This window comes from Bufo bufo, chromosome 2 (genome assembly GCF_905171765.1).
Source record: "Bufo bufo chromosome 2, aBufBuf1.1, whole genome shotgun sequence".
Taxonomy (NCBI): domain Eukaryota; kingdom Metazoa; phylum Chordata; class Amphibia; order Anura; family Bufonidae; genus Bufo; species Bufo bufo.
In genome coordinates, this window is record NC_053390.1 from 770,934,573 (window position 1) to 770,950,964 (window position 16,392).

General features: G+C 40.4%; 1 protein-coding gene across 2 annotated transcripts in view; it reads left to right on the forward strand.

Annotated features, from left to right (window-relative positions):
* Positions 1–15,354, forward strand: part of RAB28 (RAB28, member RAS oncogene family) — a 171,344-nt gene extending 155,990 nt beyond the window's left edge. For both annotated transcript variants that reach the window (XM_040419096.1, XM_040419097.1), the window contains one exon: positions 11,867–15,354. Coding sequence is in view for 1 of the 2 variants with exons in the window: in XM_040419097.1 (XP_040275031.1) it covers positions 11,867–11,959 (93 nt within the window). In the remaining variant the exon portion in view is untranslated. The remainder of the gene's footprint in view (positions 1–11,866) is intronic.
* The last annotated feature ends 1,038 nt before the right edge of the window (positions 15,355–16,392 follow it).

A 16,392-nucleotide genomic window follows, 5' to 3' on the forward strand; every position in this document is an offset into this window, starting at 1 on the left:
AGAAATTTACAGGACAGGGACCGAAAGACTAGTGAAGGGAACTAGAACAAAGCAGCCGGGGCCAGAGGTCGAGCAGTCTAGGGTTGAAGTTTAAAACAGTAGCTGCACAACCCCTTTAAAGGCTAGGACCATCTTTGGAACCTAATTTATTTATTGTATCAAAATTGAATCAACTTTGTCACACAATTTGCCGTATTTTTCGCCCTATAAGACACAACTAGAAGAGAATAAAAAGAAAAATATTTTTCAGCAGACCTCAGATGAGACCCCTAATGTTATTCAGACCTTAGCTCAGAGAATGTTAATCAGACTCCATCTCAGACCCCCAATCAGACTCCAGCTCAGACCCCCAATCAGATCTCCAAAAAGACCAGGGAGCGGTGAGTATAGCCAGCACCAAGTGTGCTGTATTCACTGCTCCCCAGTCTTACTGTACTAATGAGCGCGTCCATAATGGACGTGCTCATTAGTATTCACCTGATAAGATACAATCATATTTTCCCCCCACTTTTGGGAGGGAAAAAAAGTGCGTAATTAAAAAGTGGTAATTAAAAATGTTTTATTGTTATGTTTCTGCAGCGGTAGTCATATTTCCTTCTGTTTCTCCCATATTAAAGCATGTTTAGTAAGTTAACCGGGAGTAATGGACAGATAGAAGCGATTATGACTGCAGCATCACATTGCACAGGGTTTGTTGTCTGTTAGCATGGAGACACACAGGTCTTTAAAAGAGCTGAAGACACAAAACCGTAGAATATTGATAGTCTATTGCAGAATTCTTTTCTCATTTTAGGTGCATTAAGATAATAAAAGAATGGTTGAAGAGATGGCTATAACCTTTAACCCCTTTGCGACATCCATACAGCTATATACGTGCTATTTGCACATACCCCGTGCAGATAGCACGTATATAAACGTCTGGCAGCTCTTTAAACCAAGCGCTGCTGAGCTTCAGCCACTGCACTGCTGCTGTCACGGACAGCGTACAGTCCAGTAATGCCGGCAAGGGACCAATCAGAGTGATCCCTTGTCGGCGATCGCTCCTATTGGTTAGTCTATGCAGACTAACCAATCGGATCGCGGCAGTGTAAAAAAGCCGGTTTCAGGCTCTGATCTGCACTCTGCAGATCAGAGCCTGAAATCAGGCATCAGCTGATTTGTGCACCCTGATGTGTCCTGCCGTGCCACTTCTATGCCGGCCATGCCACTTCTGTTCTGGCTTTGCCCCCTCCATGCTGGCCGTACCCCCTCCTTTCCGGCCCTGCCCCCATTTGTGCCCCCTGCCCCTGATGCGGTCCCCTCGATGTATTTGATGGCGGCGGCTCCGTTCCTGAGCCGCCGCCATCAGCAGCGAGTGTCAGCTGTATGCTGACACTCTGCTGCAACCTCTTAGATGCCGCAGTCAGTGGCATCCAAGGGGTTAACAGAGGGAGGGGGCTCCCTCTCTTAACCATCGGGCTGCTGCGCTGCGATGGCAGCGGCCCGATGGTTGCCATGGCAACCAAACACCTTGCAAAGGCATCCAGTGTTGCCATCTATCAGTGTAAAACTGATAGTCTTATACTTTGCAATGCAAGAGCATTGCAAAGTATAGTACAGCCATCAGCCCCACTGGATCTTCAAGATCCAAGTGGGACTTGATAAAAAAAAGTGTGAAAAAAAAAATGTAACTTAAAATTAAAATAAATTGCCTTTTCCTATATCCGCTTATTTATAAGAGATTACAAAATATCACCTAGTCTGTAATGACCGGCTCTATAAATATATCACATGATCCACCACGTCCGATAAACACCATTAAAAAAAAAAAAAAAAAAACTGTAAAAAAAAAGCCATTTTTGTCACCTTACATCACAAAAAGTGCAACACCAAGCGATCAAAAAGACGTATGTCCCACAAAATGGTACCAATAAAACAGTCACCTCATCCTGCAAAAAATGAGCCCCTACATAAGAAAATCGCTCAAAAAATAAGAAAAACTATGGCTCTCGGAACATGGAGACACTAAAACATCATTTTTTTTGTTTCAAATAAGCTATTATTGTGTTAAAGTGAAATACATTTTAAAAAGTGTACATATTAGGTATCGCCGCATCCGTAACAACCAGCTCTATTAATATATCACATGATCCACCCCGTACGATAAACACCATAAAATAAATAAAACTGTGTCAAAAAAGCCATTTTTTTGTCACCTTACATCACAAAAATTGCAACACCAAGCGATCAAAAAGGCGTATGCCCCCCAAAATAGTACCAATCAAACCGTCACCTCATCTCGCAAAAAAATGAGACCCTACCTAAGACAATCAGTGAAAAAATAAAAAACCTATGGCTCTCGCGCTATGGAGACACTCAAACATCATTTTTTATTTAAAAAAATGCTATTATTGTGTAAAACTTGAATAAATAAGAAAAAGTATACATATTAGGTATCACCACGTCCGTAACAATCTGCTCTATAAAAATATCACATGACCTAACCCCTCAGATGAACGCTGTAAAAATAAATAAATAAAAACTGTTTCAAAACAACCAATTTTTTGGTCACCTTGCCCCATAAAGGGTAATAATGAATGATCAAAAAATCATATGTACCCAAAAATGGTACCAATAAAAACGTCAACTCTTTCTGACAAAAAACGAGCCCCTGCACAAGACTATCGGCAGAAAAATAAAAAAATAAGGGCAAAATAGAGACAGAAAAACATAATTTTTTTCCCAAAAATGCTTTGTTATGTAAAACTGAAACAAAGAAAGTAGACCTATTTTGATATCATTGCATCCGTAACAACCTGCTCTATAAAAATAGCACATGATCTACCCTGTCAGATGAATGTTGTAAAAAATAAATATGGTGCCAAAACAGCCATTTTTTGGTTACCTTGCCTCACAAAAAATGCAATATTGAGCAATTAAAAATATTTACCCCAAAATAGTACCAATAAAACTGGCACCTTATCCCCTAGTGTCCAAAATGGGGTCACTTTTTGGGAGTTTCTACTGTAAGGGTGCATCGGGGGGCTTCAAATGGGACATGGCATCTAAAAACCAGTCCAGCAAAATCTGCCTTCCAAAAACCATATGGCGCTCCTTTTCTTCAGCGCCCTGCTGTGTTCCCTTATCAGTTTACGACCACATGTGGGATGTTTTTGGAAACCGCAGAATAAGGGTAATAAATATTAAGTTTTGTTTGGCTGTTAACCCTCGATGTGTTAAAGAATTTTTTTTATTAAAATGGAAAATCTGCCAAAAAAGTGAAATTTTGAAATTTCATCTCTATTTTCCTTGAATTCTTGTGGAACACCTAAAGGGTTAACAAAGTTTGTAAAATCAGTTTTGAGTAACTTGAGGGGTGTAGTTTCTGTAATGTGGTCGTTTATGGGGGGTTTCCACTATCTAAGCCCCACAAAGTGACTTCAGACCTGAAATGGTCCTTTAAAATGTGGGTTTTGGTAATTTTCTTAAAAATTTTAAGAATTGCTTTTAAAATTCTAAGCCTTCTAACATCCTAAAAAATTTACATTTACAAAATGATGCCAACATAAAGTAGACTTTTGGGGAATGTTAAGTAATAAATATTTTGTGAGGCATCACTTTCTGTTTTAAAAGCAGAGAAAGTGACATTTAGAAAATTTGGGATTTTTTCATAAATAAAGGTGAAATATATTGACTCAAATTTATGACTATCATGAAGTACAACGTGTCACGAGAAAACAATCTCAGAATGGTTTGGATAAGTAAAAGCGTTCCAAAGTTATTAACACATATAGTGACACATGTCAGATTTGCAAAATTAGATGTAGTCACGAAGGTCAAAAATGGCTTGGTCTTGAAACGGTTAAAAACAAAATATGGTCACAATGCCACAGTACTGCTAGAGATATTGAATTATATCTAGACAATATATTGCGCACTGTCTCATTACAATTGATTCATGCTATGACTAAAATCGATGGATGATTTTAAACGAATGGAATAAAGAGTTAAGTTCTCTTGGAGTTGGACAATTTCTGTTTTGGTTATATAGGGCATATATATATACTGAGCTGATCCTTGACTCCAGAGACATAAAGCTTGAGTGAGAATCTAGTTCCATCGTCTTTGCCTTACAATTGGAGCTTAGCTCTGTTGAACTGAATCGAGCTGAAATGCAATACCACATTTTGAAAAAGCTTTTATGCAGACGGATCTTCGGATCCGTCTGTATAAAAACTAACCTACGGCCACGGATCACGGACACGGATGCCAATCTTGTGTGCATCCGTGTTCTTTCACGGACCCATTGACTTGAATGGGTCCGTGAACCGTTGGCCGTGAAAAAAATAGGACAGGTCATATTTTTTTCACGGCCAGGAAACACGGATCACGGATGCGGCTGCAAAACGGTGCATTTTCCGATTTTTCCACGGACCCATTGAAAGTCAATGGGTCCGCGAAAAAAAACGGAAAACGGCACAACGGCCACAGGTGCACACAACGGTCGTGTGCATGAGGCCTTAGTTTTACTAAATATTTTTGAAAAAATATTTTTTTAGTTTTAGTGTCTCAAGTCTGAGAACCATAGTTTTTTATCCGATTGTCAGTGGCTAAATTGGGGAAGGGGAACATAAATTTAGTACCCCATGGAAGTGTGGTACTCCCTGAAGCAACCGTCAATGCAGAGGCCCGGATGATCGGGGAACGTGTCACACTGAGTAGTGGTGTCCTTCCGTATCCCCTTCCTGTGACACACTCTGCACCTTTTTCGGGTCCGTCCCTTCTTTCCAGTATGGGGGACCACACCTGGAAAGTGTTGGCCAGGGACGATCCGGGCGCCTCCAGTTCCCGAGGTACTCTGGCCTGCTCTTTCCCGGTCAGAAAAGATCAGGTCCTTGAGGACTGCCTCGTAGAACTAAAGGAATGTCCTTGTGTTGCCAGCGCTCCGGGACAGCACAAAAGAGTTGTACAAGGCAACCTGCACCAAGCAGACCGCAACTTTTTTGCACCATGCCCGGGTTTTGCGCATGGCGTTATATGGCTTGAGGACTTGATCAGATAGATAAACTCCTCCCATATACCGATTGCAGTCGACGATGCAATCGGGCTTAAGGACCGTTGCCGCAGTACCTCGCACAGGGACAGGGGTGATGCCGTTACCGTGAATTGTGGACAGTACAAGGACATCCCTCTTGTCCTTATATCTGACCAGCAACAGGTTTCCACTGGTAAGGGCACGGGTCTCACCCCTGGGGATAGGTACCTTCCGGGGGGGGGCGGGTAGGGAGGCTGCGTTGATTTTTCCGCACAGTCCCACAAGCAGACGTGGATCTGGCGGCGAGGAATCCTGTACATACTTTATATGTTTGTATTTTGCCCTTTAATTTCAGCTGCATTTTCGGCCTTTGAAGAGAAACTTGCAGACACATCAGTTATTCCCAGGGCCACACAGACGAGAGCACAAGACATAGAAAAAAGGCGCAGGTTAGGCTGCGGATTGCGCCTGCGCAGCAACGTAAATGTAACGATTCAGAGTTCAGATTGCTGCAGTTAGGAGATACACTTGTATGGTTGGCAATTGCCGTATATCAGTAAATTTAGGTTACTAATGCTGGGACTTGCTCTGGCAGTGGGCATTTATTTTATCTTTTTCTTAAAATTACTTTTCGGTAGTTGCATTATTATCATTTTTAATTGCGGCGTGTACTCCAAAAGTTAGATTTCTGTTTAAATTCTTTCTTTATTCAAATTCAAAAAAGCAACATTATTCTTTCCAACGAAAGAGTAAAGTAAATCAATGTCATATACAAAAAATTAAATAAAAATTTATATACATAGCATTAAATGTCATGTCATGTATTATAATGAGATTATACATAAATAAAAGTATTAATGATAATAATCTAACTCTCAAAATCATAACAATTGTCGCTGGGATGACAAGTAATCATACAGAAAATTAGGACCGAAGTCTTTATTGATAACACAATAAGATGATGACTAGTTGATTATGAACCTATTTCAATACAGTTTTCTAATAATTCGGATTAAGTCAACTTCTAAATTACTGAGTGTAATATTCTAATCGGGCCGTCCCAGCTGTACTCCTAAAAGAACAATAACTGGGGAGAGAACAAAATTAACAAGGGATACGTAGGGAGGGAAGGAGGGGAATCGGGCATTAATCTAACTGTATGATTACAGGGTCAGAAATGTTAAAGCTGAATAATCAGAGAAATTCAGTTATGGCATCATTATCTAAGAGTTTGGTCCATGGATCCCATGTTTGATGGTATCTGGGTTTATTATCGTCTCTAATTAGTATTAGTTTCTCATAATTATGTAAAGTATGCATCTCTTTTAACCATTCTAGGATAGAAGGAGGTTCTTTTTCTTTCCATAGTTTTGGGATCAGCAACTTGGCTACGTTTAACATGTGTAAAGTTAAAGGATGTCTAATAGTAGAAGTATGTATATCAAATATACTGAATAGAATCAGGTTTGGGGGGATTTTAGCTGTCGTATTGAAAGTTTTGTTGACTATTAAGGTGATGGACTTCCAGAAGGTTTCTAGTTGTTTGCAGTGGATCCAGATGTGAGAAATAGTACCCCGCTCAATTTCACATCTCCAGCATAATGGGGATATGTCTGGGAACATGCAATTGAGTAAAACATGGGTTCTATACCAGCGAGAGACTATTTTAAAATGAGTTTCTTGTATTTTGGGGCTAATGGATCTAGATCTTGCATTTGAAATGATATATTTTATCTCAGAGTTATTGAAATCTCTGCCCAGTTCTGTTGTCCATTTTGCAAGATATGAAGGTGGAGAGGTGGGATTAAAAGTTTCATTTCTGGGTAACTTGCTTTTCTGCAAGCCCCATGCCTGCTGCAACTTCAGTAAGTGGCATTTATCATGTAGAGAAAGTTAATACAAGGCACTTACTAATGTATAGTTATTACCCATATTGCCTCCTTTGCTGGCTGGATTCATTTTTCCGTCACATTATACACTGTTTGTTTCCATGGTTACAGACCACCCTGCAATCCATCAGTGGTGGTCATGCTTGCACACTATAGGAAAAAGTGTAAGCCTCTCTGGTGGCCGGGACCATGGGAGCGCACATAGGCTAGCGCTTTTTCCTATATTCTGCAAACACGACCACCACTGATGGATTGCAGAGTGGCCTGTAACCATGGAAACAAACAGTGTATAATGTGATGGAAAAATGAATCCTGCCAGCAAAGGAGGCAAAATGGACAATCACAATACATTAGTAAGTAACAGGAGTCGTCCCAGAAGATTATCAAATGTTGTGCCCATTCACAAGAAAGGTAGGGAGGAATCGGGCAACTATAGGCCAGTAAGCCTGACATCAATAGTGGGGAAATTAATGGAAACCATACTTAAGGAGAGGATTGTGGAACATCTAAAATCCCATGGATTGAAATATGAAAAACAGCATGGGTTTACTTCAGGGAGATCATGTCAAACTAATCTTATTGATTTTTTTGATTGGGTGACTAAAATAATAGATGGCGGAGGTGCAGTAGACATCGCTTATCTAGACTTTAGTAAGGCTTTTGATACTGTCCCACATAGAAGACTTATCAATAAATTACAGTCTTTGTCCTTGGACTCCCATATTGTTAAATAGATTAGGCAGTGGCTGAGGGACAGACAGCAGAGGGTTGTAGTCAATGGAGTATATTCAGACCAAGGTCTTGTTACCAGTGGGGTACCTCAGGGATCTGTTCAGCGAAATTGCAGAAGGCCTGGAATGGTAACGTGTGTCTTTTTGCTGATGACACAAAGATTTGTAACAGGGTTGATGTTCCTGGAGGGATACACCAAATGGGAAAGGATTTAGGAAAACTAGAGGAATGGTCAAAAATCTGGCATCTAAAATTTTATGTTGATAAGTGCAAGATAATGCACCTGGGGTGTAAAAACCCAAGAGCAGAATATAAAATCAGTGATACAGTCCTAACCTCAGTATCTGAGGAAAGGGATTTAGGGGTCATTATTTCAGAAGACTTAAAGGTAGGCAGACAATGTCATAGAGCAGCAGGAAATGCTAGCAGAATGCTTGGGTATATAGGGAGAGGCATTACCAGTAGAAAGAGGGAGGTGCTCATGCCGCTCTACAGAGCACTAGTGAGACCTCATTTGGAGTATTGTGCTCAGTACAGGAGACCATATCTCCAGAAGGATATTGATACTTTGGAGAGAGTTCGGAGAAGAGCTACTAAACTAGTACATGGATTGCAGGATAAAACTTACCAGGAAAGATTAACCCCTTAAGGACTTATGACGTACCGGTACGGCATGTTTCCCGAGTCCTTAAGGACCCATGACGTACCGGTACGTCATAACTTTAAAACTAGATTGCGGCGCGGCGCAGGTCAATTCAGACCTGCGGTTTGCGGCTTTACCTGAGGTTTACGGCGGTGCCATCGGGTCCCCATGCGGCTGTAGGGGGGACCCGATGGCATGGAAGGCCGCGCGATGCCTTCCTGAGGCATCGCCGCTGCCTTCCTGTGACGTGCCTGGGAGATCCAGCCCCCTGGATCTCATAGACCGGAAGCTGTATGAGTAATGCACACAGTATTACTCATACAGCCAATGCATTCCAATACAGAAGTATTGGAATGCATTGTAAAGGGGATTAGATCCCCAAAAGTTCAAGTCCCAAAGTGGGACAAAAAATTAAGTTTCAAGTAAAAATAAACAAAAACGTCATTTTCCCCAAATAATAGGCAAAAAATAGGGGGAAAAAAAAGAAGTATACATATTAAGTATCGCCGTGTCCGTATCGACCGGCTCTATAAGCATATCACATGACCTAATCCCTCAAATAAACACCGTAAAAAATAAAAACTGTGCTAAATAAACCATTTTTTTTTTACCTTACATCACAAAAAGTACAACAACAAGCGATCAAAAAGGCGTTTGCCTACCAAAATAGTACCAATCTAACCGTCACCTCATCCCTCAAAAAATAAACCCCTACCTGAGACAATCGCCCAAAAAAAAAAAAAAAAAACTATGGCTCAGAATATGGAGACACTAAAACATAATTTTTTGGGTTTTAAAAAAGCTGTTATTGTGTAAAACTTACATAAATAAAAAAAAGTATACCTATTAGGTATCGCTGCGTCCCTATCGACCGGCTCTATAAAAATATCACATGACCTAATCCCTGAGATGAACACCGTAAAAAATAAAAACTGTGCTAAATAAACCATTTTTTGTCACCTTACATCATTTGTAATAGCAAGCGATCAAAAAGTCATATGCACCCCAAAATAGAGCCAATCAAACCGTCATCTCATCCCGCAAAAAATGAGACCGTACCTAAGATAATCGCCCAAAAACTGAAAAAACTATGGCTCTCAGAATATGGAGACACTAAAACATGTTTTTTTTTGCTTCAAAAATGAAATCATTGTGTAAAACTTACATAAATAAAAAGAAAGTATACATATTAGGTATCGCCGCGTCCGTAATAACTTGCTCTATAAAATTCTCACATGACCTAACCCCTCAGGTGAATACCGTAAAAAAATAAAAATAAAAACGGTGTAAAAAAGCCATTTTTTGTCCCCTTACATCACAAAAAGTGTAATAGCAAGCGATCAAAAAGTCACACGCACCCCAAAATAGTGCCAATAAAACCGTCATCTCATCCCGCAAAAATCATAGTGAAATTTTGAAATTGTATCTCTATTTTCCATTAATTCTTGTGGAACACCTAAAGGGTTAACGACGTTTGTAAAATCAGTTTTGAATACCTTGAGGGGTGTAGTTTATAGAATAGGGTCATTTTTGGGTGGTTTCTAATATGTAAGCCTCGCAAAGTGACTTCAGACCTGAACTGGTCCCTAAAAATTGGGTTTTTGAAAATTTCAAGATTTGCTTCTAAACTTCTAAGCCTTGTAACATCCCCAACAAATTTAATATCATTCCCAAAATGATCCAAACATGAAGTAGACATATGGGGAATGTAAAGTAATAACTATTTTTGGAGGTATTACTATGTGTTATAGAAGTAGAGAAATAGAGACTTGGAAATTTAAAATTTTTTAAAACTTTTTGGTAATTTTTTTTTTTTTTTTTTAAATAAATAAAAATTATTATTTTTTACTTCATTTTACCAGTGTCATGAAGTACAATATGTGACGAAAAACAATCTCAGAATGGCCTGGATAAGTCAAAGCGTTTTAAAGTTATCAGCACTTAAAGTGACACTGGTCAGATTTGCAAAAAATGGCCAAGTCCTTAGGGTGAAATAGGGCCGAGTCCTTAAGGGGTTAAAGGACCTTAACATGTATAGCTTGGAAGAAAGACGAGACAGAGGGGATATGATAGAAACTTTTAAATACATAAAGGGAATCAACAAGGTAAAAGAGGAGAGAATATTTAAAAGAAAAACTGCTACAAGAGGACATAGTTTTAAATTAGAGGGGCAAAGGTTTAAAAGTAATATCAGGAAGTATTACTTTACTGAGAGAGTAGTGGATGCATGGAATAGCCTTCCTCCAGAAGTGGTAGCTGCAAATACAGTGAAGGAGTTTAAGCATGCATGGGATAGGCATAAGGCCATCCTTCATATAAGATAGGGCCAGGGGCTATCCACTGGATTCAGTATATTGGGCAGACTAGATGGGCCAAATGGTTCTTATCTGCCGACAAATTCTATGTTTCTAAGTGCTTTGTATTAACTTTCTCTGTGTGATAAATGGCACTTACTGAAGTGAGACAACCCCTTTAAGGACCATTGCAGTAAAGTGATAGACGCTCGTTAAGAGTGCGTTCGCGTATCCTCAGAATAGACCATCAATGTCCGAACGACGGGGATCTAATTCTCAGCCCCCCCCGACAATCAGCTGTTTCAAGGCACTGTAGCCTCTTCATGGTTTACCTTGGTCCATTTACCTGCACGCTGTCTGCCTAGTAGCGCTTTCTTCTATTCAAGTGAACGGGACAAGTCTGCAATATCCTGCACCGCTGCTAAGTGTACGGAGTGCAGAAAGACAGCCCTATGTAGATGATGAAGAGGCCTCTTCAAACTGTTGATCGGCATGGGTGCCAAGAGTTGGAGCCCGGCCAATGTGATATTGATGGACTTTGCTGTGGATAAGCCATCATTAGGGCTCATGCACACAAAAGTTTTCTGCGTTCCGTATACGGGCCGTATTTTGATTCCGTATACGGTCCATATACGGAACCATTAATTTCAATGGGTCCGCAAAAGATTAGTGCTGTCCGCATCCGTTGCTCCATTCCGTGGCCCCGCAAAAATTATGAGTCCTGTCCTATTCTTGTCCGTTTTGCGGACAAGAATAGGCATTTCTATAATGAGCCTCCTGTTCCGTTCCGCATATTGCGGAAGGCACATGGGCGGCAACCGTTTTTTGCGGATCCGCAATTTGCGCACCTCAAAAAATGGCACAGTCGTGTGCATGAGCCCTTATTCTGATCCTGAAAAAAACCTTTTATTCCTCCATATATGGGTTTTTAAAGTGTTTCTGTACTTTAAAAAACACTTATGTGTCATATGTATTGCTACTAGAGACAAGCCTAATAGATAGTCTATGGGCCTGTGTCCGTGTCCTCAGCAAGGAGAGAGAGTGTCTGTATGAGCACTTCTTTCTCCTCCTCCGAGCAGCCATGGGGGTCTCGGACACGAACCTACAATATGAACTATCAAAACTATTTTTTTTAAACTACAAGTACACTTAAATTGGGTCTAGCAAACATAATACATTATCCCAAGATGGCATTGATAAATGGTCTGGCAGCAGGGGGAGGGGGGGTTGTTTTGTGGAGGTTTCGCCTTATATATCTTTTTATTTAAGCTGTTTCTTTTCTGTCTTATTACAGAGAGTAGTAAAGGCTGACATTGTGAACTACAGTCAAGAGCCCGTCACCAGAATGGTAAACCCTCCTCGAAGTTCCATGTGTGACATTCAGTGAGAGTACCATTGACTGAAGAAATTATTCCTACCATCGCACAGCCCAGTGGTTCTCCACGAACTTCACGACAATCTTGATGCAGTGCATTTAGAGGTCTCAAAAACCTACTACAATATTTGTTTTATGAACAGCAGGTTGGCCAGTGTCCAAGGCCCGGGGACCACACACTAGAAAGTCTAAATTAGATTGGAGTTGTCTTCATGCGTCCGCTCAATCTAGAGAGACCTGGAAAGTGTGCAGGTATCCAAAGCGTTGACTGACAGATACAATATGCCTATAGTGAAATATTTAAAGAGCAACACCAGTCACTACTGAATGGTAAAGATTCATGAGGTCAATGTGAGAATAAAATAAAAAATGTTACGGGCGCTGTTTTTCATTCTGAATTCCACTCCCACAATCCATCAACTTTCCCAGTTGACTAGAGATTTTTTCATTATTTTTATCCTAAGGTGGGTTGTTTGCTCTTAAGCTCGTTGTCGCCCCCTGCCGAATAATCTAGGAGTGGGGCAGATAACTCACTCTGCTCCTGGAGCCCCTTCTATGGTGGTGTAGGCCCTCTTGGGTGCCGCCATTTTTTTGCTCCACATATAGGGTTACTCTGTAAGATAATGACTCCATAAAGGACCATCCGATGGCGTACGCCACATTTTTTCATATACGGTACATTTATTTCAGTAGGGTCCTTTACACGTCTGTGGGCGCTGTATATTGGCAGCATATTACTGTGCTGTAATATGGCATATGTAGTAGGCTTTAAAAGCACATGCAGTCCCTGTAACTACCTCCTCTAGAGCTCCATTTGGTGCTCTGCATGACCTATTACAAGGTCATCCTCCTCTAGAAGTGATGACCACCCATTTCTGTGCCCCTGTATGAAATTGGAACTTATACAGAGGTACTGCTGAGCGCCATAGATCTGTGGGTGCCCTATTATGTCTCCTTGCAACTCTTTTATTGATCCTTGACCCAGGGAGACTCTTCATGATATATACATTGTTCTATAATGATATACTGCAGCATAGTAACTGCAAACTGAATGTAAGAAATGTATCGGGAAAGTAGGTGACGGATTTCTCCAGATATGGCCCATTTCTAAACCACTGATAAAATATGTAATGTGCTTCTGTCCTGAATGTACACCATTTATTTCTATTCATTCTTGGAAAACATTATTCCTCTAAGATTTTCATTTTACCCCGGTAATTAAAAAATGTAAGGAAACAAATGAATAAAACAAGAATTTTTTTTTTTTTTTGTATTAGGTGCTTGAAAAGCTCTGTGTTATCTGATAATTTTGTTTTTCTACAGTATATACAATTTTGTGTATTCTCATTTAATTTAATTCTTAAAGGGGTTGTCTAGCTGTTTATAGCCGCTTTTAAAATTTGGCAGTACCGCACTGTCACAAAACAAAATAATACATTCACCTGCTCCCCACCGATTTGCACTATCCCTGATCGCCGACCTGTAAATTTCCAGACGGGGACACTTGCGCCGCTGAAGCCAATGACTAGCCTCAGCCATGAGGTGTTGTCAAGCTACACCTGACCCAGCAATGAGATGCTGCTTGGGGCCATCTGGAAGTTCACAGGCCAGGGACCAGAAGAAGCGCTGATCAGGCTCTCGGCACTGGAGCGGTGCGGCGGGGAGCAAGTGAGTGTATTATTTTTTTGTTTTATTACAGCACAGTACTGGCCAAATTTAAAAAGCGTTATAAAGGTGAACAACCCCTTATAAGGGATTTTTCTGAATTTTATGCAACATTCCAAAATAATTGTACAACTGTCTTATTATTGCAGCTATGACATTCCAGGTTGGATTGGTGATATATATATATATATATATATATATATATATATATATATATATATATTTATATTAGTATTGTTCACAGGTTTTAGGCAGGGGTGGCAATGCTGCAGAGTAAGAACGCTACTAAAAATAAAACCCGGATGTAACCCGATCTGCACTCATTCACCATAAATGAGTGGAACAAGGGCTGTTTGTTTAAATTTGGACACTGCTAGACGGAGGCTTCCGCCCAGCAGTGATCCCGGTGATGTCATCGGCTCTGATGGGCAGTCACTGGATCTCAAGAAAATTCCCTTGCCCTGCGCGATTCAGCGCAGTGCAAGGGGGAGCATCGGAGCGTGAAAAGCTCCCATCCTCCACTCATTCATGGTTAATGAGTGCAGATCGGGTTTAATAGTTTGTTTATCAGTTAACAAAATGCAAAGTGAATGAACAAAGAAGAAACCTAAACCAGGTTGATATTTGGTGTGACCTCCCTTTACCTTTAAAACAGCATCACAGTTTTTAAAGGAACTCCGTTTGCTGCATTTCAGGAAATGGAGTTGGGTACTTCTCAGGATTCCTTACTGGAATGACCCCAAACATACAGCCAATGTCATTAAGAACTATCTTTAGCGTAAAGAAGAACAAGGAGTCATGGAAGTGATGATATGGCCCCCACGGAGCCCTGATCTCAACATCATTGAATCTGTCTGGGATTACATGAAGAGAACGAGAAATTTGAGCAAGCCTACATCCACAGAAGATCTGTGCTTAGTTCTCCAAGATGTTTGGAACAACTTCCCTACTTCTATCCCTACCCCCCTCTGTCTGACCACCGGCTCTCGGCTACACATGCTTGATATTGTTTCAGTATTTATTTATGAATTTATTATTTATTGCTTGATATTATTTTCTTTGCTACTTATTTCCTTTGTTTGTTGAGCTCTGTGTATTTTGTGTGGAGGTCTGATACTGTATATGATTAGAAGTGATAGTTCAGGGTGCTGTCGGCTTATTTCAACCCACATAGGAACACTGCGGGAGATTATAATATCCCTTTGCCTCTTTTTTGGGGTAAAAAAGTTCCAAATCTGTCTTGATAAATCCTCCCCACTGTCTCTCCTTTAATTCTTTTTAGCCTTGTTGTGTTGTCCCAAAAAAGACTATAGAGGAGATTTATCAAAACACGCCACACTTTCCAGATTATGGTTTTCAAAATTATTTAATAAAACCATGTATCATTGACTTCTCACTTCACACATACTTCTTACTTTGTGTTGGTCTGTCACATAAAATCCCAATAAAATGCATTTAATTTTGTGGGTGTAACGTGAAAAATGTGGAAAAGTTCAAGGGGTATGAATATTTTTGCAAGGCACTGTATGTTAATTTGAAGTATGTTTGTTACAGCAGCCATGGTATTGTATGGTGGTGCCCGCCATGGATTATATTCAACAACCTCCCTGTCGAGTTCATCCAAACACTGGGTGCGAGTGGACCTAGAAGAATTGCTGTTTTGAAGGCACAGGGTGGTCACAGCAAATAGTGATTTGATTTAGATTTCACTTTTATTCATTCTCTTTGCATTTTGTTAATTGATAAAAATAAACTATTAACCCTTGTATTTTTGAAAGCATTGTTACCTTTGCAGCATTTTTTTTCCACACCTGCCTAAAACTTTTACACAGTACTATACATATATGTATTTAGCAAACACAGCTGCAAACTGTATTCCATAGAATTGAAAAAAATAAATATTTTTTGATTGATAATTCTTTGTCTTTTATTCAGTTGTGTTCTACTGTAGTGACCATTTTTTTGGGACCAAAGGAAGAGAATCGTCATGTTTTATTCGTTATCCACACAAGTAATCATTTGTATATTGAGACAGCTCAGCATACGGTAAAATGTTACATCACAATGTAGCACCTCTGTATTATAGTCCTTATTTACAAGGTGTCAAGATATTCCACAGGACTTTATATGCGGGCAAGTAAAAAGTGATCTGAACTAGTGAAAAAGCAATGAGAGAAATGGAGAGTGGTCACTGGCCATAAGAGCTTACAGAAGGAGTGGCACAATAGGCACATGGTGCTAATTGGGAAGACTCCTGGCTTCCAAAGCAACCAAACAACCTCTTTCCTTAAAATGTCCACTTAGATTGCTCCAGTGCCTTGGTCGCAATTGACCATGGCATCTGAGGGTTTAAATGTCTGTGATTGGAGTTGTCTCCAATTACAGACACTGCTGGCCTGTGTCTGCTATATAACACAGCAGTCACCTGCCAGCAGAGGCGGACTGGGAACTTAAAGTGGCCCTGGAAAAAATACTAAAAGTGGCCCCATTTTGTAGTCAGGTCCAAATTGGTGGAAGGCAGGGCCAGCAATACCATATTGCGGCACATTATACCACCCCAACAGAGGCAAATACCACAGTCCATCACAAAATACTGCCTCCAGCAGCACAAAATACATCCCCAAAAACTACTACTGGCCAGGCCATGAGGAGGTGGCCCCCTGGTCATCGGCCAACCTGGAAGTTTCCCCTTAAGGTCTATGGCTAATCTGCCCATGCCTGACACCTATAGTGGTCGATCAACTCCTGAGCAGGCCTTATGCTTAAAGGGGTTGTCCTAC